Source organism: Silurus meridionalis, chromosome 25 (assembly GCF_014805685.1).
Source record: "Silurus meridionalis isolate SWU-2019-XX chromosome 25, ASM1480568v1, whole genome shotgun sequence".
Taxonomy (NCBI): domain Eukaryota; kingdom Metazoa; phylum Chordata; class Actinopteri; order Siluriformes; family Siluridae; genus Silurus; species Silurus meridionalis.
This window is the reverse complement of record NC_060908.1, coordinates 5,490,688-5,513,732: the sequence shown is the minus strand read 5'-3', so window position 1 is coordinate 5,513,732 and position 23,045 is coordinate 5,490,688. Positions and strand designations below refer to the sequence as shown.

The 23,045-nt window shown below is 38.4% G+C and overlaps 1 protein-coding gene across 7 annotated transcripts in view; it reads right to left on the bottom strand.

Annotated features, from left to right (window-relative positions):
* The window catches only part of zmp:0000001168 (signal-induced proliferation-associated 1-like protein 2), a 64,285-nt gene that overhangs the window by 25,462 nt on the left and 15,778 nt on the right, over nt 1-23,045 (bottom strand). For 4 of the 7 annotated variants that reach the window (XR_006924303.1, XR_006924302.1, XM_046838557.1 and 1 more), the window contains exons 1-4: nt 10,175-10,649; nt 5,026-6,596; nt 2,367-2,491; nt 888-1,076 (exon numbers count right to left, since the gene is read on the bottom strand). Coding sequence is in view for 3 of the 7 variants with exons in the window: in XM_046838557.1 (XP_046694513.1) it covers nt 888-1,076; nt 2,367-2,491; nt 5,026-6,106 (1,395 nt within the window). In the remaining 4 variants the exon portion in view is untranslated. Of the gene's footprint in view, nt 1-887; nt 1,077-2,366; nt 2,492-5,025; nt 6,597-10,174; nt 10,651-23,045 lie in introns of those variants that run through there. The other 3 variants (XR_006924301.1, XR_006924300.1, XM_046838558.1) reach the window with 2 other exon arrangements.

Genomic DNA, 23,045 nt, shown 5'->3' with positions numbered 1-23,045 from the left:
TGGCTGGTGGATCCCTGACAACATCGTAGATTAAAAATTCTTAGTCGGGGACACGCCTACTTCATACCATTAACTTACCCAGTTTGTGCCATACAATCAAAAGGTACATGCATGTGTCTCTAAAAAAAAGATTTGTTTCCAAACTTTTAACAGACACTATACATGATCCAAAATTGCTTTGACATCACATTAGCTTGGTTTACAGCTGCCATTGTTTGCCATTACATCTACAACTGCCTCTTGCCCAGCTTCCTCTTTTCCAATTCTTGTTTCCTCTTTCTTTTTTTAATTCATTACAGGTAAACCATCTACTGTGACAGTATCATGTACATATCCATTTGAACAAACTCACCAAAGCGAGCAGGGCCCAGTCTCATGATCATCTCATGATTTTCTTTTGACATAATTGTCTTTTCATTACTGTAGCTACACCTCTGTACTGTATATCGATGCCACATCATATCATATAATATCATATTGCATACTCATACATACCTTAGGTTTCTTTTTCTCACTGGAAAACCTGATGTTCTCTCACACAGTAATCAAAGCTATTTCATCCTCAGGTACTTTCAATAATAAGATGAACGTTTATGACCTAAGCACATTAACCGTCTTACCCAATCCCTTTTAAAGAACACAAAGAGCACTTATAAAGCTGAATAAGTATGTATATATTATGAGACCATAAAGTAAATGTACATCGCTTAAAAGTAACCACTGAGCAGAGAGACATCATCATCCAAGAAACAGATCACTATGCAGCTACTGAAGTTTCAGAGAAAGTCTTAATAGCTCATGTATGTGGTATGTAAAATAGTTTTCAGCTCTCTAAACAGTGTAAAACATAAATCAGTGTAAAATTGGTTTCAAATGATCACGCTCACCCCTTGCTCATCCAGCTTGAGCAGTGTGTCACGGACTTTGGGAGATGTAGAGGCAAGCCTCAAACAGTGCAGGTTGAGATCAGGAAGGATGAACTCCAGAAGTCTTTTAGGAGAAAGCCCTTTTGGGGTTGTGTGTCGTGCTGCGGATGGTACAGACTCTTCTAGAATGGAGCCACGCAGGGTCTTGAGCTAAAAAAAGAATAATATTTAGCTCAACCATGTACATGCATCAATCTCCGAGGGCCTGCCATTTGGTCCAAGACTTACGTTCCACACCATATATGACTACACTACATAGAGAATGGTGATAGATAAAAGGGAAAAAAACAACACTTCCTGCCACATCTTCAGTGGATCTTAGGTTTTACACATCACAATAACTGTACTGAAGCATCCTCCAAAGACATTGGAGGCCTTATATTTTTAATAGGTCACTTCAAAATCTCAAGTTTTGAATGGTTTTAGAATGTAGCTTTTGTACATATAGCATATGATTTACATCATTTTTATTCCTATCAAACCCTTCATTAGAACTCATGACTCATAGGGCCATAAGACCAACCCACTAGAATAAAAATATCTCTTGAATAAATGTGATCAGTCTGTAGGACTTTATTTTCTTTGTCACAATTCTGTATTTTTAGTAATTTGACTGTAATAACTGAATCATGTGTTTATTTAAATGGTTATTCAGTTTATTTAAAAATACTTAATATATTTTAATTCACCTACACAGGGGACACTTGTACATTTTGTATATTTAACCAGTGTTTTGAAGATTTTGATGCTTTTGCTTACATTTTAATTTTTTTTATATTTTAAACCACAATTTTTTTTTGCAGTTTTATAACAAAATCTTTTACTAAAAAAATCTCTTTCTTGAAATCGAGATTTTTTTTACATATAGCAAAAGAACATTGATCGTGGTGTGTGTGTGTGTGTGCGTGTGTGTGCGTGTGCGGAGTGGGAGGCTGGTTGCATTCCTGCCTTTATGTGTCAGACTGCCTAATAGGAGGGTAGAGAGAGATAAGACGACATGAAGAAGAGAGACGTGTACTACAAGAAATGATAGCACTATAGGGTGACATGAAGAGAGGCCCAGAGAAAGGCGTAGAGATGTAATACCAATGCAGAGCAAAAAGACAGACAGAAGACATCAGGATAAGCAACCCTAAGAGTGATAAATGGACAGAAGGGTGGAGAGAAACAGGTAATATAAAAAGAGAGAAATATTTGAGGAAGAGATGCAGGCAGAGACGCCGCATTACGGACGATGAGGTTAGAGGTTTGGCAGATTTGAAAAGAAGAAGATAAAACCTGACTGAGTGAGAACAAGGGAAAGAAGCACAAATAAAGGAGGGCAAAAAAAAAGTGTTTAATTTCACTTTAGAATCTATAATCACTGACAAAGGAAATAAAATGCCAGGGAGAGAGTTTAATAAGAAAATATGTACATATGCATGAATGTGTAAGTTTCACCTCTGTTGTCCGGAATATGATCCTGTATGTATACTGAGCGCCACTGGAGCCTTCTTTCTCCTCGCGGCGGAAACTGATGGCTACCGGGCCTAGTCGCTCGTCCATGCCGAAGAAATTCTGATGGTCTGCAGAGAAGAACAAAAAACACTACTTTACTCTGTATTCACTAACCTACAGTCCATATTGTTTTACATAGTATTAATGTATCTAACGTATAACGTATCTCTATTATTCTGTTACATTTACACAACATCCACTCTCATATGGATACATTTACAAGTGTTTGCGATTTAGTGGGGCGGCAGAGATGTTAAACACAATTATCTGAAATCACTGATGTTAGATAACAGAATTCCCGCAGTGACAATTTCCAGGGAAGATTACAGTAAGGATCAATTTATTTATTTGTGATAATACGTCAGCTGTCTTTCACTGGCAAATTGTCCAAGTCAAGACGGGACAGAAGTTTTATTCAGTGTTATACAATGAATAATTTCCAGTAGAAAATGTCGTCACTTACTGAACCAAAACTAATCACAACCGAACACACATATTTATCATCCTGTCATAGGTCCCTAGCAGTCATGTAGACCAGTTCAAACACATCTAGATTTAATTTAACTCCTGTCACACACACACTGTTTTGTTCATACTTTTACTATGTACAATATAAATTCTGCATTCCTGCAAGTAAAAGAAGCACATCTTGATTTATTAAACTGATATATGATTGGCCTCTGTGTACTCTTTCTTTTTGTCAGTGTATCTATCTGGTGCACATCAAATCAAACTTTGCAAACATGGAAACTATGCAAACCTCCTGTTTCAAGTAGTGTTTGCTCTGCTTGTCAGTATAGGTGTGTTTTAGTGTTGAAAAGAAATGTGTAGAATAAAGCAAACATTTCAATGTGTATCGCAATCAGAACTAGTATAGACATGGACTTTTTTCCATCCTTTTTTTTTTTAAACACATTTTTAAAATGAAACATTTGCCCATTTCACTTTTACTTTGCAACGTTTGTATTTCTCCCAAAAAAAAAAATCTCTGTGACTAAATTTCAAATGCCTCCCTAGTGGGCATATAGGCCACTAAATAAACCGCATCATACACATTTAAAGCATTCGGTGAATAAATATTAATTATTTATTATTATTAATATAATAAAAAATATATTTATTTATTATTATTACAAAATTAAATTGTGCATAAATGAACAAATCTTTATTAAAATCAAAAAAATATTCAGTTGAAAATATGGTCTAGATTTTAGTCTTTTGTAGGCTTTATGTGACAGTAAATGCTAAACTTAACTCTCAACAGTTCCTTATTCATTTAAAAGCATAGACATAAAGGAAATATGACAATTTAAAAAAAAAAAAACTTTTCTACTCATAGCTAATAAAGTATTCACTTCTGCTATTGAGTGATTGATATAAGTGGTGAGTAACAGAAAGAATGAAACAGTAGGAAGCTGAAAAGTCATAGATACAGTGCAACTGATAAAACTTCGTCACTGCTCTGCATCACAACGAACAAACTGACGCAAGATTCACCTCAGATTTTAGCACATTCTGTCCTACTTTCACCCTCGCTGCATACCCATTTTAAGCCTTTGAGCAAGTCTAAGAACTGCAGCCAGGCAACAAGCAGATACTAAGAGGGGAAGTACAAAGAGGAAAACACATTTGCCACATAAAGGCAACTATGCACAAATAAACACACACGTGTATATTATTCCCCCTCAACAATACACAATACACTATAGGTACACACAAACACAGCACTGAGGAACACACATACAAGTTCCAGTAAAAACTCTCAACACTTTTTCATCAGTTATTTCCTTATCTGAACATATACCTTTTTGGCCTAATATTGTATTTCATGGAAAATGACTCGTTAAAATATTTACATTTTTAACTAATCAGATATTAGTACAGTATTTCCAAACCCACATTCACATAGTCTAAGTAATTGATGAAGAGATAGAAAACAGAAAAAGAAGTTATAACAGGAAATAACCTGATTTGCATCTGTTCCACATCATTAAATCAATCTATAGAGATACAAAACGTGTCTGTCATTCATTATTAAATACAGTTTTATTCCTTACATAAAATGTGTAAACAAAAAGCCTGTTTCTGATACAATTAATGAATGTTATATGAAACTATTTTGTTCATTAAATACATTACTGTGACAATTGTTTTTATATGCTACACAAAAGCATAATTGTTAATTTAGCCTTTTTTACACCCTAGTGTGATCTGGAACTAGGGAGGTGTGATTTTATTGCTGATACTGTGCAGTCACTGTGAATCAGTCTTGGAGTGATTTGTTTGCAGATCCAGTCCACAGCATTTTGTGTGAGAGTGTTATGTTGGCTGACGGGACACAGATGCAAAAAAACAACACAAACTGCCTTAAAGCTTGAATCATCTTGTGATTTGTGGCAACAATGCGCTGTTGAGCGTTGGCTTTATCAAGAGGATGTCAGTATTGTATCAGGTATCAACCGAAACACTACTGAGTACTGATATTGCTATGGTAACAACAATGTGCATCCATGGAACACTTCCTAAAGTAAGTTCTGTAGGTAAACTTTACACACTCTACAACATACTCATCAAATCAATCAGAAATCAGTCGACTTCTCACCTTTATTGTAGAAGTACTTGTGGTAGTACCGTGCCCCCAGGTCTGCGTGCTCGACAAAGTAGTTGCTCTTTCCCTGTTGCTGAACATGGCTTTCTCTGGGCTCCTCTAATACAGACACGGCATCATTGGGACTCTGCAGACTCCTCCATCGTCCGCTAGAACACTGGTTTCTGCCCAGTCCGGCCCGCTCCTCACCTCCCATCTCATTTCGAAAGTGTGGGCAGCTGAGCAGCAAATCATTGTCGTTGCCATCTCCTTCATCGAGGAGGCTTGATTCTGGTTCCTCGGCACTCATTGTACCTACTGTCCCACTGCCCAGACTTTGAGAGGGTGAGGCAGGAGGGGCCTGGGCAAGAGGCCGGAGCTGCGAGGCAGCCGATGCCCCTGAGGTGATGTTCTTCTTGCGGCCAACGCTGTCTCGGCTTGTGGCTGCCTCACACAAGTCGAACAAAATGCTCTGCACATCATAATGCGCAAAGTTGCGCACCCATGCACCTGTCTGATCGCATGGTGAGGGGTGAGGGGGTGATGACTTTGATTTCTTGTTTAGAGCATCAGGCTTGGGGGGCTTGGCCGGTTTCGGGCATTCCAAGGAGCGAAAAAATCCGTCTGGTTCAACTGGTGGCTCCTGGAGTCCAAGCAACAAAAATGGATCTTTAAAGCGAAGAGCATTAGGACTGAGAATGGTCTGCTCCTCAGTGCAGGGCTCGGTATGTTGAGTCTGCTTTTCTAATGAGGAGAGACTCCCGTATTCTCGGTGGAGGACTATACTGGACTCGCCCTGTCCTGCTTGCCCACTCTTTTCACTTGCTGACCTGGCCGCTTTTGCTCCTGCCTTTGCTGCAGAATCCAGGTCTCCCAGAGTAACATCGCTGTTGCTCCTTTGCATGATATGTCCACGAGCAACTGCACGCTGGCTTAGCCCTGCCCGGCTAGGCGTTGTCACAGTGTCAACCTCTGCTCCCTCACCCTCCCTCCTGGGCGGCCATTCGGCCACCACCACCCGCTTTGGCTCAAATACAGGGGTCGGACGTGGGCTCTGTCGGCGGAACTTACGAATGAAGAGGTCGTCGGACTGCATGGTGCACGTATCTGTTCTATCCCTCTGGTCTCTTGCTCTTTCTTGAAATCGTTTCTTCTCCCTATCCTCCTCTCTTGGTCTGGGATGACTGATGAGTAGCTGCAGAGAATCTAAATGGTTGATGTGAGCACACAGACTGCGAGGGAGAAGACATAACTCAATCACTTAGCAGACGTCTTATCTGCCAAACACAGTCCTGATCAGCGTCTTCATCCAACACACGGTTTCTCGGAGCAATCCTCACTACTGAGCAGACTCAGGAAGTAGTTTTGGGCATGTTAGAACAAGAGAGTTCACTTTCATACGGAACAGTCTTGAGCAGGAGGCTTCTGTCTCGTGCTCATCCCTTCTTTAACGTAGAATCAACCCAGGTTGTAAAACGCCATTAGAATGAAGCAAGGGCTAAAAAGAATGCGATTCCAGTTGAAGTCCTTGGTGTCAGCCTCCTTCTCTAGGCACTCATGGAATCTCCATCAGGGCATTCAGCACTCTGCAAACAAGCATACAACAGATTAAGAGGTCAGAATTCTCAATCTGACTTTTTTAGTGGTAATGATTTGCATATCAACAGGAGTAAGGAGTAACTGAAACTAGATATTTTGAAACACTGCCCATGTGATGTAAGATCATTACTCCATCTTACTCTTTGCTTTAAACCCCAATCTCACACTTCTCCTTCAGGAGCGAACATATCCCTATAGATTGAAACTGCTATTACTGTGCTACTCTAATGCAGTATGGATTAGGCTTCAATTACATCGTAATCCCGAAAACAAGCAAGAGCTTCCAACACAGGTTTCTTATTTATCCTAGGGTAACACATCCAAAGAAAACAAACAACTGAGGTAAATATGTTATGCAAAAAATTTCATCTCCAGTCAAGCACGCCTGGCTGACGCATTGTTCCACTTCACTTTGCTACCTTTGTTCTTTACTATTATTTTCTCCATACGACAAAAATAGCCAGCGGTAGCCAACTGTCATACAGCAGTCTGCACAATGGCAGTTCCACTCACAGGGGAGGGAGCTTCCTGAGCACGCTGCAGTGGCACAGTAAAAACAGTAATAATCTACACAATGATAGAAACCGGGCCAATCTTTCTTTCCTCTGACTTTAGATTGATTGCTTGCCTGAACGTAGAAAAATAGGAGTAGCTTTCACTAAAATAACATAAACGTACCGCCAGACCACACACATGCAGTCATTAGGTTAAGAAAAAAAAAAGTATAATAGCCTTAAGAAACATAGCATAAAAAGGGAAGTTTGTATTTTTGCAATAGTCTATGCATGTGACATATAATGTGCAATACTGGCATCAGGCTTTAAATTAATTCCAGTGTATTACTGTCAGATTATAAGAGAGAGAACTACCGATTAGCTGCATATTGCAACTAAATGTTCAGTTTATGGATATATTTAGTGCTTGATCATATTTGTTTTACATATAGGAGCATTTTGGGACCACATTTAGCACAATTATAATGTCGATTCAGACATTATCACAAAATGATGGAAAAGTAATAGCACCCTTTGCATGACCTGCATACATACATTCTTACAGGTTGCAAAGCAGATTGACCGTTTTGCATCGACCGCAGTGTTTGCTCAACTACTGTGGTGCATTGAGGAATACACCAAATGTTTCATCACAATTGGAAGTTGTAGCTCAGTGGTTAAGATGTTAAACTTCTAATCAGAATGTTGTGAGTTCAAATCCCAGCACCACAGAACAATCACTGCTGGGCCCCTGAGCAAGGCCCCTCAACTGCTTAGTTGTATGATGGAGATAAAAGTAATTCGTTCTGAATAAATGCGTCTGCCAAATGCCGCAAATTTAAATATTCCCCGCTACGCTCTTATATATGCTTAAACTCTGCTTGACAACTGTTTGCAGATGTTTTTCAGAAAAGTTTTACATTTCAAAGCTAAATGTTTTGCACGGGTTTTCTTACTCACCAAAGGTTTGTTAAAAAACTTTCACCAAAGGTTATTGTGAAGACATATTAGTGCATATAACAGCAAGCAAGCAGTGACTAGGTTTTATCGCATACCTAGACGGCTGTCAAATGGAGTCTGTGAAGCAAAGCAGGGGGTGTGTGATTTTTTAAAACATGTAACAGTGGTGGAAATAGAAGCAGCCTCACAGAATCAGGGGGTCTGGTTCAATGCGCCACACTCTGAATTACCAAAAAAAATCTATATTTCAAAAACAATATTTCATGGTAGTTTTTGGGGGTGAGTATGTAAACGATGATAAAAAAAAAAAATGTTTACCACTTATATCAGCGTACAACATTGAGAGTCAAAAGTGTCAACAAGCCTGTAATAAACATGAAATGACACCAATCAAGTACACTAATCATAATCTAGCCCTTAGGAAAAACAGGAAAATGGAACGGAAATGCTGTCAAAGAACTTTTGCTCTGTAAACGCAAATATACTGTAACTGCACTATATGTATATATACAGTGGAACCCGGTTATCTCGCCCTCGGTTACCTCAACGTTTTTGAAGTGGAACCGCCAAATTCTCGCTTTTTCTAAGCATTTTTTTATCGGTTATGTCGACTTTTTTTATGTCGCCGAACCCTAATATCTCGAGCACAAGGGGGGAAAAATTTGCCATTTAACGTCGGTTATCTCGGTGCAGCCGCAGAAGAAGTGGCGGAAGTGGCGGAAAAATCAAGGCTTACAGCTGCTACAGGTGTTGTATTGTATACTGGTGAATCTCTGCTGTTAGTTAGTGCTAGTGTTCGTAGTGTTAGTAGGGCGCGCGGCTTTGGGAAGAAAAGAGCAGCCGTTGAGAGAGTGCCGGTGGGAAGGCACGTACCGGGATACGCATGAGCGATAACAACGACCGCCGTGAACCAACATATACCAACAATAACGGACAGTGAGAGTGTGAAGGTTTAAATAGGAGCTGGTGATGATGATAAACAAGCACCATATGTGCGCGATGAAGCCGAGAGCTTCAGAGAAAGGGGCCGAGAAAGCACCTGACACGCTGAAGGGGGCCGAAGGGGGCGTGGCAGGTGGATTCCTGACAGATAAACATGTACTGTATGTATTTTTATAGCATGCCTTCATCAAACAAATCGCGGCAACGCTGTTGTGTAAAAAAACCCTTCAAAAACACGTGCATGCACATTCTCATTTATTAACGCACATCATGTACATAAAGAAATTTCAAGCACGTTAATATATTGCCGCCATTTTGATTTTCGTTTATCTCGATCATCGGTTACCTCGATGCTTTTTGGCGACCCCCTAGGACATCAACATAACCGGGTTCCACTGTATATATGTAAAACAATATAATATATATAACGCTGCAAAATTTTAGAAAAGCATCTAAATACAAGCATGATTTTAAAAATGTATTCCCAACCCTACTACACACTGTCTGCTGGAGCTCCTAGTTTATCTCCAGCTGTCTGTGTGGGTTTCTCTGGGTTTTCCAGTTTCCTCACTTTCCTCCTAATGTCTGAATACATACAGTCTGTGTAAAACTGCCCTAGATATGAACGTGTATGTAAGCACAGACATTTTATCCAGGCTCCGGGTACACTGTTTCTCTAAATAGGATAATTCAAGTACTAAATGATGTGTGAATGAATGAATGAATGAATGAATGAATGAATGAAATGATGTCACCCTGGACCAGATAATGGAAGGTTGAAGGATAAAATGCACTCTGGCTCCAATAAATAAACAAAATATCATTGTACACATTAGGATAATGAACTTAATTAAACTGAATGATGAATTTAATTTTTGCTTATTTTTTAGGGTTCCTGCATGCAAATGTTTACGCCGCACTGAAGGTTTTTTAAACACATTCTGGCAAAAAAAAAAAAAAAAAAAAAGTCTATCACACATAAACAAGCCACTATTTCCGCCTGTATTTTGGGCTTCAGTGCAATGAATTTTTCTGCACAAAGTAAAAGAGTGATATTGTAGCACCTTTATTAACATAAGTTCCTGGAGTCCAGACCCTGTTTAGGGCAAAGTCATTTTGGATCTAAATGCATGATCAGTTGCAGGAAATGGTGTCGCACACACACTCACCTTAATATTGCAGAAGTATAAGTCCAGAAGTAAACTGTACATCAGTCTCATCCTTAACAACGACATAAAGCCTTATTACAGAGGTCATAAAACGCAAATCGATCCGCCAGGAGAGAAAAATAGTCTATAAAGTCCCAAACAGCTCCATGAGCTTACGTTTGTGTTGTAGTTGAAAATCGGGGCGAGTATACCTTGCCAAACCTTCACCTCTCTCTCTCTCTCTCTCTCTTTCTCTTCCGCAGTCTCTTTCACTTCATGTATTCGGATGTAACTGACGTCAATATTTACGTGTGAAACGTTGGATGGGTGAAAGCCACACGTCTCTTCGGTTTGTTTTCATCTCTTTCTTGCCCTTTTTTTGGTTGGTCCCACGTTTTTCGTGTCGAAAAAAACCCCAGTCTCGCACGCGAACAGGTGCAGCGGTGCTGCCGCGCGCGCACCGAGGAAGCTCTCAATCTCTTTCTCTATCTCTCCCGCTCTATCCCCCGCTCTCTTCCTCTCTCTTTCTCCCCCTCTGTCTTTCTCCTTCCGTCTCTCTCTCTCTCTCTCTCTCTCTCTCTCTCTCTCTCTCTAGACACACGTGAGACATGAGAGTAGCAGATGTCAAAGGATGTGATTGGGTTCCTTATTTTCCCCAGTTTTAGTAGCCAATCCTCTACTTGCAAATAGGAGGAAACCGGAAAACCCAGAGGAAACCCACACAAACAAAGCATGTGCTTCTCATCTTTTACTTTGATATGATGTGGCCCTTAAAAAGCAATAAAAGGTAACTGGACACGATTACTACTGATGTACAGTACCAATAACGCTTTACTCTAAAAGCTACCCAAAGATAAACTACATGTGACTTGCTAAGTAATAACTCAAAAAGCAAGGAATTGTACAGTTTGGTACTTTTTTCTGAGAATACAGAAAGTACCCTGAGATCATGGCTCAGAAAATACCCTGAGCCAGAGATACTGGAGCTGTGGGGAGGCAACACTTGTGCAATGATATTTGTGAAGACATGGTCATATGTGTAGTACTGGTCCAAGTGTGTATAGCAGTGTTTTATGGAAACAATGAATTATTACCATATATACTTGATTAAGAAGATATATCTAATAAAGTGGCCAGTGTTTGCAATCCTAACTTTATTGGTATGTCTGGTACACAAGTATTACATAAAAACTATGCTTTCCGACATTTATTAATTTATCATTCGAAGCTGGATTCCAGAACACACCCACAATTCAACCTCGATGAGACCGTATCTCAGAGGTTCTATATACATATGGATCAGAGTTTTTCACAGGATGAAAATAGAAGAGTGTAAAAGAAATTTGTGCCAAAGTGTAGTAATGTAGAAAAATAGATTTTTACTCAATAGTGGTTTCATGGTAAGAACAGAAGACATTACACCGAAAAGACTCGACATCAGCTACACTAAGTACGTTTACAGAGATGTGCAGTTAGTGTAGCGAGTACATGTGTCTTTGCATGTTGCACACAATACGGAGACATAGATGTGCACTACCATGACAGGAAAGACCCAGAAACCACACCGCATGTGACCCATTCTGTTTTGCGTCCCCTGGTGCGACCTACTTCATATTGATTCCTGGGTCGACCGTCTTATATTGCTTCTCATAATCCGATCTTATATTGCGTGATCAAATTAGTCTTTTCTGGGGCTGTTTTTAAATAGCCTGCCCATTAGTGCACCCACCAGGCAGCCTCTATAAAAAAAAAAAAACACACACAGTAAGATCTGTACAAAAATGTGAATTCCCAGGCAGTTGTGTTTGGCGGAAATAAACGGCAGAACTGCTCATTGCAATTCAAAGTTAATTTGATGGCTTGCAATTAGAAACCTATCTATATGGCCTGATGAATCCACTAAAGTGCCTCAGAGTAGTGGAACATGATATTGGTTTCTAATTGTGTAAAACAATATCAGTTACATTTTCAGTGACTGGACACTTTCTTTTAACTTATACAAATGGTTAAAACGTGAGAATCAGAACCGCCAATGGGAATATTAAGAGAGTTAGAAATTATAACCAATGTAATACCATGAAAAAAATCCTTTCTATTGTGTCATCTATCTGACTGCATTACTAAAGCGACAAAAAGCGGTCAAAAAGCACAAGCTACTGTATGAAATAATCTTAAAAACACTGTTGCTAAGCAACTGGACACCATGTATAGAAGCTATGTAATGGCTGAACCTATTTATTTAGCTAGGTAGCACAAAACGTTTAGGCCTTTAATTTAGATGATGTATAGAAGGAACAAGACTGGATATGTTGCAAAACTGTAAGACAGTTATTAGGACGTGTCTTATAATCTGTCACAACTTGTTGTATTAGAATGTTGCAGGCTAAGGATGCTAGACTGTAATTAGCACATACAATATAATTAGCATTGCAGAGTTGCACTAAGATCTAATGTTCAAGCTTTTCCCACAATAAAGTATTTTACTCATGGTCAGTGTAAAATCAATCTAATAATGAAAGATTGAAATACATACAGATTGTAATACTGTGGTTAACACCAGTGTACACAATGAAGCAACCTTTCCAGTAAGCCTTCTTTTTTAGACAATGAATCAATACTGAAATGTTTTTCTTTGCCGTTACTTTATGACTCAATAAAAGATGTAAAAAGTTCACCATTAAGTATACAATTATAATGTGTAATCATACATTCTGACCAGCATTTAGGACTAAACTACTCCTACTATTTCGTCATGTGCCTTTTCGCGTTTAGTTGAACAATCACAAGCGGAACAGCTTGATGACGTCAAATGTTCTGATACTTCCTCGATTAGATTCTGGTCTTTACCATTTGATGATGTGTTTGTTAATGTCTTGCGTATGTTGGAAAGAACCTGGGGTTTTGTTAAATAAAAAATAAAAAAAATGCTTTCTTTATTTTTAACTAACTTTCATGGATGCCACTGTCTGGACTACTTCATAATTTATATGGTCAACCGGCCCAAACACACTCTCTTTGTGTGGTCAATGATTTGTTTTAAATGATGCATTGCCATCAGATGTCATCAATGTGCTTCTAAGTGGTCAAAGGATTACTCCAAAAACTCACCGTTTAGCCTAAAGTGTTTGTGTTTTGTTTTTGTTACCACAATAAGAGAATTTTAGACCATTCCAGACAAAATTTGCATTCTAAGCAGCTTGAATGTGTATCTAGGTAACGTTAGCCAAAAGTCTAAACTGTGCAGTCTTCGGACACTGTGCCACGGTAGATTCCAGTGTATAAAGCTGAACAAAATTAATTTTTCAGCTCAGTGTCAAAATGTTCCATATTTAGTCCAACATACATCATTAAACTGACTCCTGTAGCCTATAGCCAGTTTCTTATTTCAGCACTATCAGGCTATTTTTAACTGCTCTCTTATGTATATTAAAGGTTTACAGCTTTCCATGTACAATAGGTTTTACAAAGAAAGTCTTCACTGACCTTCCCCTCTAGTCCAAGAAAGCATGAGCTACTTTATTTTGAACTCCCTCATTGTATTCGTTGCATTTACAAAAGCTCAAATCTTAATTTGTTTGTCAGCTCAAAAGGTCAAGCTTCTCTGTACAATTAAACAATTGCTTTAGACACTCTCACGTACGTCTCAGGAAGTAAAACATAAACTGAACTGTTTAACTTCGTGACACAGAGTCAAAAGATTTACAACGGCTTGACTTTAGCAGCTTTGTCACAGTGTAAAATAGACGGTTGGTTGACTTCACGGCGCATCCTCTGCGCTGCATAAATGAGACAAATGACTGCATTCAAGCGGCAGATTTGCAATTGTAATTCTCTCAATTCATCTCGAGTCATTTGACATGCAAACACTCAACAGTTAGCAATTTAGCGTGCATGGGCAACAGAAAATACATCAGAGCTTGAAGCGTCCTCAACCAGACGTGATTAAGCACACATACCCAGTGGACATTTTAAATATACATATGCAGATTGAAAAGAGCATGAGTAAAATACAGACTGTTATCTACTATATAAAAGCAGAAAAGGATGACTATCTTTGGATCAAGTACCACATGTCACTGGCTGGATTCAAAAATCTTTACCACAATGCATGTTTCTCACGACACAACAAAAGTGAAGGGTGGAAATTTTTCAGGCTGCACACAGTTACCACAGGTTCCTGCTGAATATCATGAACACATGACATTGATAAACATGACTGACACATTAGAAACATTTTTTAGGTTATTTTTCATCCAGTTCCTCTTACTGTGAGACTAGTCATTCCATTTCTCGATTGTGTGCAATGTACATTTCACACCATTTCATTAAATGTATTTTAGAATATATAAGAGGAAGACCATGGAGGAGGTTTATGGATATGGTGAAGGAAGACATGCAGGTAGTTGGTGTGAGAGAGGCAGATGTAGAGGACAGGGGGGTATGGAGACGGATGATCCGTTGAGTAAATTTCTTTTGTGTGGATAAGTTTATTTAGCATTTTTTGAAAGGAGTCTCTGATATCAGCACTTCATAACTGTCGGCAATTTTTAGCTGTTAGTTTTTCAACACTCAAAATTCTTCAAGAGAGAGCGAAAAAGAGAGGCTGCTTTGACCACTTTAAACAAACTGATAGGAGGAAGTTTTATTTCCTGTTTAATATAAATATGTTATATAACTGTATCAAATGCAATAAGTGTCAATTTTTAATAAAAAAGTAAGTAATTGCTCAGATTTTACAACTCAATGTGGCATCTATCAACTGTGTAGTGGTAACAGTAAATGTGGCCATATTATTCTACTTATATTTTCCTATTACAGCATGTTTGCTCATGTTTAGTTCTAAACACAAAACAGCTGTCTAGACCCCTCTGGCTTTGCTTGATTGACAAATCTACAGTAGGGCTGTGCAAACTTTGGCTGTTGCAGGAGACCGTTAATAGACATAAAACAATCCAGACCACAAAGTTTTTTTCGACTCTGCAAGGAGATTAAGGGAAGACAGATTACCCTGGACAGCAGGCAGAGATTTAAACTGGACTCGCAGAAGATTGGGAAGGTTATTAAAGAACTCTTCGGGCTGTACTTCTTACCATTGCACACAAGCTGCCAGACAGTACTGGCTGACTGTCCTTGTTAAAGTCTTTCTTTAATAAGGAATAGCAAAAGACAGTAAAAAAAAGTACATTTTGTGGTCAGTGCAAGGGTTTATAGTGAGTTTCTTAGGATAGCTCAGCAATTCAGTTATTACTGTTTGTTCAATTCAAATGATAAACACTAATCTTTTGCAAGACTGCTGTTTAGGGACTTAGTTGTTTATCTGAGTCCTGGCGAGCATCTACTGTTAAGATTTTAGTATTCTACTGTCCTCAACATAAATCATAAATAATAAATAATCAGGTGTCCTGTTCTGTTTAAACCAGAAGTCTTTATGTATAAGGGCTACCTGAAGCAATACAATAATCTAAAGGGCTTTATTAAACTCAAAACTATACAATATATCATAAAAATATGTTTATCATTTTAACTTTTACTTTACTTTCAATCATCTTCTTTCAGTGAAATTATTAAATATCTTTGTATCCTGTCCCAATAAATAATGATTTCTCACAGGCATTTTCAAATCATATACAGTATATTAAAACATATTTTATATATACACTTCAAATTATTTCTAATAATAAAATGGTGACTATTTGATGTATTGATATTGTAGAAAATTTTAATATAATTTGTATTATTTATTGTAAGTATTAATTAAAATGGGGAAATGTAACATCTTTTTCAGTCTCCAGCCTTTACCACATAGACTGGGGCTCATTAGAGCAGATCTACGCTTAAAAATTACGATTACACTTTGAACTTTGAACTACAGTCTGTAATGTACAAACCAAAGTCAACTCCCTGCCTATGACATCACATGTCAACGTTTTTCTGCTTCCTCTTCCCTTCCTTCAGGACATTTATACTGACCTGTGCTCTCACATGGGTAGAATCCTGCCAACACTGATTGCAGAGGTATGGAGGTTGCCATAATGATTACGAAGGGAGGATTTCAGTCATCTTCCTGTTTGGTTGAAGCATGAAACCATGGACAAGGCCGGCGTGTATCCTATTTGTTGTGTCATGATGGAACAATGGAAAAAGGGGGTCAGAGGGCACCATGGTGAGTTGTAATAGTGAGAGAAGGCTCATCTATAGGAATGTATTCTTGTTGTACCTTTCTTTCGTTTCCGACTTAACTTCCACCTCCTTCCTGTCAGAGTAGCTTCCTACCCAAGAAGTGATGTCACACATGAGATGAAAAGTCTACAGGTCCTCTTTTACAAACCAAAGGACAACTCCCACTACTGTAACTCAAGCCTCTCTTGCAGAACAAATGTGGGAGTATCCTAAGCACACAAGCTTTTCTTAATCTGTTCTTGGTATTACTTAGTGGTTGTATGCTAATTTTCAAAAACACTTTTGTGGGTGTGATGTTCAAGTGGTTTGTGCCTGAACAAGCGCAGTCTTAGAATATAAACCATGAAGTTTCGTAAGGCGACAACTGCTGACAATACTGAATATTCAGAACTCACATTAATACAAAAGATGATAACAAGTTATATTATTTTCCATGTCATAGTTCAGTAACTATATATTCAATAATGTCTGCATTATTTCCTTTATCTCTATAACATAAAATCTCCAGAGACAATATGAAAGGATGCAAAAGCCTTGTAGGATTTGAGCTTGATCCTGAAACAGCAATTTGTATTTGACTAAGGGAATGATTTTCATAGTGTTTGCCATGGAAATACATACACATGCTGAGTATCGTTAATAACCATTGCACAAAGTAGAGAGGTGTGTCTAATTGCAGTGATGATGTAATAAAAGTAGAATGGCATAGATGAATCTGATATACAGCACAACCATTTCTCAATAAAAATAATTACTTCAACAGAACTAGCTGGATAATATTACACATTGTCTGTTAAGGCTGTGATGGATCTATACATTAAACAATTTAAAGCTTCCATTATCCTTTTACAGTTGAAAATAATTTTAAGGTGACTGATGTAAAATGTGTTTTAATGTTCCTCAGGAGCAACAGATTATAAAAAGGAGACTGGATATGAACATATGTTAACTTACAGCAGTAGTCGAGAGGTATAAAATAATTCAAACAGCCTGGCTCAGGAAATACTTCTAATCTCATTTAGGTATGCATCAATATCTGTATCAGTCCAGTATTATGCTCATTTACACCTACTCGTACTACCGTAATTTCCGGACTATAAAGCGCACCCATATATAAGCCGCACCCACTGAATTTGATTATTATTTTTAACATAAATAAAGTCTACACTGAAACTAATGAACTTTACACAGGCTTTAACGACAGTGTCTGTTACACAGGAAATATGTTGTGGTTCTTTTAAGAGCAGAGCGGCATTTTGGGAATAGCCTGCCGCCGCATTTTTTCCGGTATTACTGCATGTGTGCAAGACCTAGGAATATGTCCTTATTATTTTCTGATGTTTCTTTGACTAACCCGTAACGCTGTTGCCAAGAAAAATAAAAAAGCACAAGTTTTGGAAACCTGTCTGTGCTTATATGATTTCTGTTGCAACTGGAGTTAGCGAGCTCTCCCTTTACCCTGACTCAACGCGTTACAACGGCTTGTATATAAACAGTAGCCGACCAAGAAAGTCATTGTTCACTGTCTTTTTCCTTCCTTTCACAACTATTTCTCTCGGGAGTTTTACTTTTGGCATCGTCGATGCTGTGCAGCTCAGAACACAGGTGCGTTTTTTCGTTTCCGTTCGGAAATTTCACTGGTCTAATGTTATGGGGCTCAGTTTTTGGCTTGAAGTTTGTGAAACCGGGAAAAACCCAGTAAAAATTCATAAATAAGCCGCTTCGCTTCGTTGTTCGGGGTTCAAAACGTGGGAAAAAAGTAGCGGCTTATAATCTGAAAAATACGATAATTAAAATATGCCAAAACAGACAGTATGACATGATAATATGTGATGTAAGATGTAGTGTACATTAGAACATTACCGCAACTAAAAAAGCAACACGATATGACAGAATCTGAAAGTATTTAATGATCTTTATTTTAGCAACTAAAGCAATATAGACTACAAACTGATTTACAATTCGTAGCTACCTGATAAATAACATGTTGCTATATCTAAATACAGGATAAGAAAGTTCCTCAGTTATCTCTGCAGATATTATGCTTGACCATTAGCCATCAGTCATCAGCAGCATTTCATGAAGAGCTTTTAAAAAGACCTGCCCTGTTTTCCACTTTTTTTTTCTTCAATGCCACAAACTTAAAGAAAAGTTGACTAATGTAGCTAGCCAGTGAAGTTTTTTTTTCAATTACGTATCAACCAGCTAAATTAATGTGTAGTGTACATTTTTTATGGATTCTATTTATGTATCAATGGAAAACGTAGATAAATAAAATGATCTGAGATGCCTCGGACTGATATTTAAAAAGTTACTCGTTTTGGAAGATGTATCCATACTGGTATCAAAAACATTTACTCATAATTTGACTAATACAAATGTTATTTCTGCATACATTCTGCATAGACTTTTCCATGGCATCTATCACAATCTTTAGCATATCATGATTGTGACTGCTAAGATATCAGAAATAAATATGCACAATACACAAATATAATAAAAAATAATAATAATATTATTATATGAAAATTATGGGATGAAATGACTGGGATCATTGGGTCTCGAGGCTCTGTAAGTTATTACAAGTATCCTCATTTATTGTATTCGATTTGAATTCCTTTCTAGGAGCAAATACTGTGATATTAATGATCTCTCTTTTCTGATTTTCCTTCCCTGTCGTGTGATAAATGTCCTGTTCGAAATGGTAACTCCAAGCATAACTCATGCACACCCATGAGAGGTTATGTAAAGTGGAGCCTTTAGAGTGCACAAGAGCAGGTACCTGAATGTTTTCGGCCAGCAGCCAATAAAATATTAACTGATTGTTTAGCTGTGAGGCAAAAAAAATAACAAGATTATTTCCAAAATTTTCCGAAAGATGCCAAGTAGTAGGAGGCATGCCGCTAACCTTCGACAAATCTTTGGAAATTGTCATCCCTGTTATCACAGAGATTAGATACACCCTTCAGCATTGTAAGCACTGATTGGACAGCATTAGAAAGGGTCCCTAATTGACCAGTGAGATGCATTGATTTTGAGTAATTGTTTTAAAAAAAAACGTGGGATTCTCCATGTTCCCATCAGCCAATCCCAAAGCCCAATATTGATTGCTTTATTGCTTTCCACTACATCTTGGGGCTTAAGATTTACTGGGGTTTTTTTTACACGGTTTTAACAAAGCAGAGCTAAAATGCTGCAGGAAGGAAGAAGGTGACACCAAATATCACACTGAGTGATGTTATGCTAAGCAATGAATAAATTTGTCTTCTCACTATTTCTCTCTAATGCTTGCATGGCCCTACTTTCTCTCTCTCACTTCCTCACTCTCTCTCGTGTTCTCTCCATCTCCTGGATTACAGCCAGGGCTAAAACACTGTTAAGTAATTGGCTCTGGCTGGCTCTCCCTCTTTGTAATTCATTTGATATGCCTCTTTTTTATTTTGTCCTCTAAGCGGCAGCCGTCTGGCTGACTTATTGCTCTCCCATAACCTCTGCTCCTCTTCCTGTGCCTGGAAGAAAAGAGGCTACATGTCCAGATAGAGGTGACTTTGACCTGGATCTGCTCATGTGTCCTCACTGTTGTTATTGTTCATAAAAAATTTTGTGACCCTTTCTGGAGTCTTGTTAAGCATATGCATAACAATTTACTCTAATGGGAGAGCACACCTGCAGGACATATCAAAAGCACATACAAACGAATAGCATAAATCCTGCCTTCTGCTTTCACTCGATCTAGCAAAAGGAATCAAATGGCTGCCAGAATCCAGAGCAGGAATTTTATCAATCAAGGCCCGTAATGAGAACCTTAACACTGTTATGGCATTCATCTCCAAGCTAATTGACTAGAAATAGCACAGCAGCAATAAGGGCAGTAATTTGTTTTTTAGAGTCTCTGGCTGCACTCCAAGAGTTAGTCAGGAATGAACATGCACACACATGCATTTTTTTCTCAGCCCCCCCAAAAGAAGTTGGTCTTAATGTATTCAAAGCTTGAATACCTTCAGCATGTCTCACTGAAATTCTTAGTCTCGATTTACTGTTAACCTTTACAAAATGTGCGCTGCATTCTAAAAATTGTAGGACATGACCAAGAAGAAAGCAGCTTGGTCTGTTGCATGGCACTAACCCAGCTATTTGGCCAGGCTCCCCACAGCAGACTGAGGCCAATCCCACCTTTGAGCTATGGTGTTTTTAACATCTGCCAATGGCAGACGAAAAAAAAAAACCTGCACCCCAATAATTTTGCTGACCCCAAAAATCTGTCCTTTAGTAAAAAAAGAACTGGGCATACATCTGGTGCGGTTTAATAATTAATAAGCATTGCATGGTTTAGACATTTTTCAATTATTTATGGGAAGACTAGCCAAGGCTCCATTCAAGGAAACAGATGCAGGTTTGGTGAGCTCAGAGAAAAAAAGAGATTTAGCCTTCTCATGCTGCACTGTGAATCTCTACACTGAAATGCAGATTTATTTAATATTATATGTATATAGTATGGTATATATTGGGCAGACACATGTGCAGCTTATATGTACACTTGGCACTAATATACTGTAAGTCTTACATTTCGTGCTTAAGGAAACACATACAGGTAAATACTTATAGCCAACATCCTATCCTTAGGTCAGGAAGTTAAAGCAGCATAATGATCAGTCTTATCGAGTGCACAGGGTGCAAAAGTATAGCAGTTCCATTTTTGCAATGTGTCCTTAATATGACTGTTCAGAAGAAAAAACAATGATCTATTTGATATAATATATATATATATCAAATAGATATAATGATGTGCTTCATTTGAATTTTAAATCCACTTAAACAACAATGCTAATCAGACACATTAGAAAATACAACTCACTGAAAATACAGAAGAGCATATAATTCCTCCTACTGTAGTTTCCAACTCCAGAGGCCACAAAGTGAACTGAATGTGCTTACAAGAAGATATGTGCACAATATGACACAATACATTTGTACGCTGAGTAGGTAGTTATATGAGTTTAGCTAAGTTTTTCTCCGAAGGATTCGAAGGATAAACTATCATTTTAACCCTAGATATGAAAGTATCTATCTATCTATCTATCTATCTATCTATCTATCTATCTATCTATCTATCTATCTATCTATCTATCTATCTATCTATCTATCTATCTATCTGTCTGTCTGTCTGTCTGTCTGTCTGTCTGTCTGTGTCAAAGTTCTAGGTCTAAGTCCTAAGTCTATTCATCCATGAAAGCCTCTATATAGCATAGTTTATTTTAGATTTTAGCTTTTTACTCCACCCACAGAATCTAAACTGGTTGCACTGTGTTAAAATGCTTGTGCTAAAAACAGCACACATCAAATAACAGCATTTTTTCATATTTAGTTTTATAGAAATTGATGTCCAAGTTCAGGTGGATATTATGCATAATTGTTTTTAAACTGTTGAGGAAACCTATTTAATTAGGAATGATGACTATATTAGAATTAAAACTGTAATGACCTAGTTAGAGCTGGAGTTAAATGTTGACCACCGGCAATGATGAGTCAATTGATTAGACAGTCAGTCAGCCAAAACCAAACGGACAATTGAAGAAATAAAATAAAGAGCCTATTCGTGTTTATGGCAGAAGAGCGGATTTTAGTTTGCATATCTGTGTGACCTTGCATGCATTCATGGATGTCTCTTTGTGCTTGTGCTTGTTTGTCTTGTTTGTGAAGCAGTGTCTCGTCCTGTGATCTCAGTACCAAGGCTACACTTTCACTTTAAGAGTGTATCACTAGGCAGAGAAGCAAATGATGATGCTGGAATCGTGTCAGTCTGGCAGACCTATGCGGTCACACAGAACTGACTATTAGTTCAGCTTCTCTGGTAAATGCGCGTTATCTCTTTGGATCGGGTGAGAACTGAGTTTAAAAATAATACAGTTCAAGGGCAGTGTGTGTGTGTGTGTGACGAGTGCTTTGTGTCTGGATGAGTTTCTCTGACTTCCTCTTGTGTCTGAATGTGGCTGTGTGTTTCCTGTCTGTGTATGTAGATGTGCGCACAAGTTCCTGTGTAATTGCAGTGTGTCTATGCATGTGCACTAGACCCCTGCAGACATGTGGCCTGTTGCAGATGGGGTGTGTGTGTGTGTGTGTGTGTGTGTGTGTGTGTGTGTGTGTGTTTGGGTGGGGTGGGGTGGGGTGCAGGAAGAACAGCTGTCCTCCTGAAAAGAGTGAGAAAAAGAGAAAGAGACTGGGATCACTGGGGCCATTATGTTTGGCCACACTGTGAGCTGTGTATCTGACCATCGCTCTGCAGCTGGGCCTTAACGAAAGATGCCATCTGATCTACTCCTCCCTCTTCTTCGTCATCTACATTTACTCACATCAAGCAATGTGACCTCCCTAATTTCCTTTTTCAAAAGCCGCACCACCCCACACCTTGTTAAACGATATACATGTAAAAAGAAACCCACCCACCCACACACACACACACACACACACACACACACACACACACACACACACACACACACACACACACACACACAGACATGCCTGTAAAAAGAAACCCACCCACTCTCTAACTCTTTCTCTCTCTCTGTTTCTTTCTTTCTTTCTCTCTCTCTCTCTCTCTCTCTCTCTCTCTCACATGTACACACACACACACACACACACACACACACACACACACACACATGCATGAAGGCCAATTGACCACTGATTCTCAGCATGATGCAGTCCACAG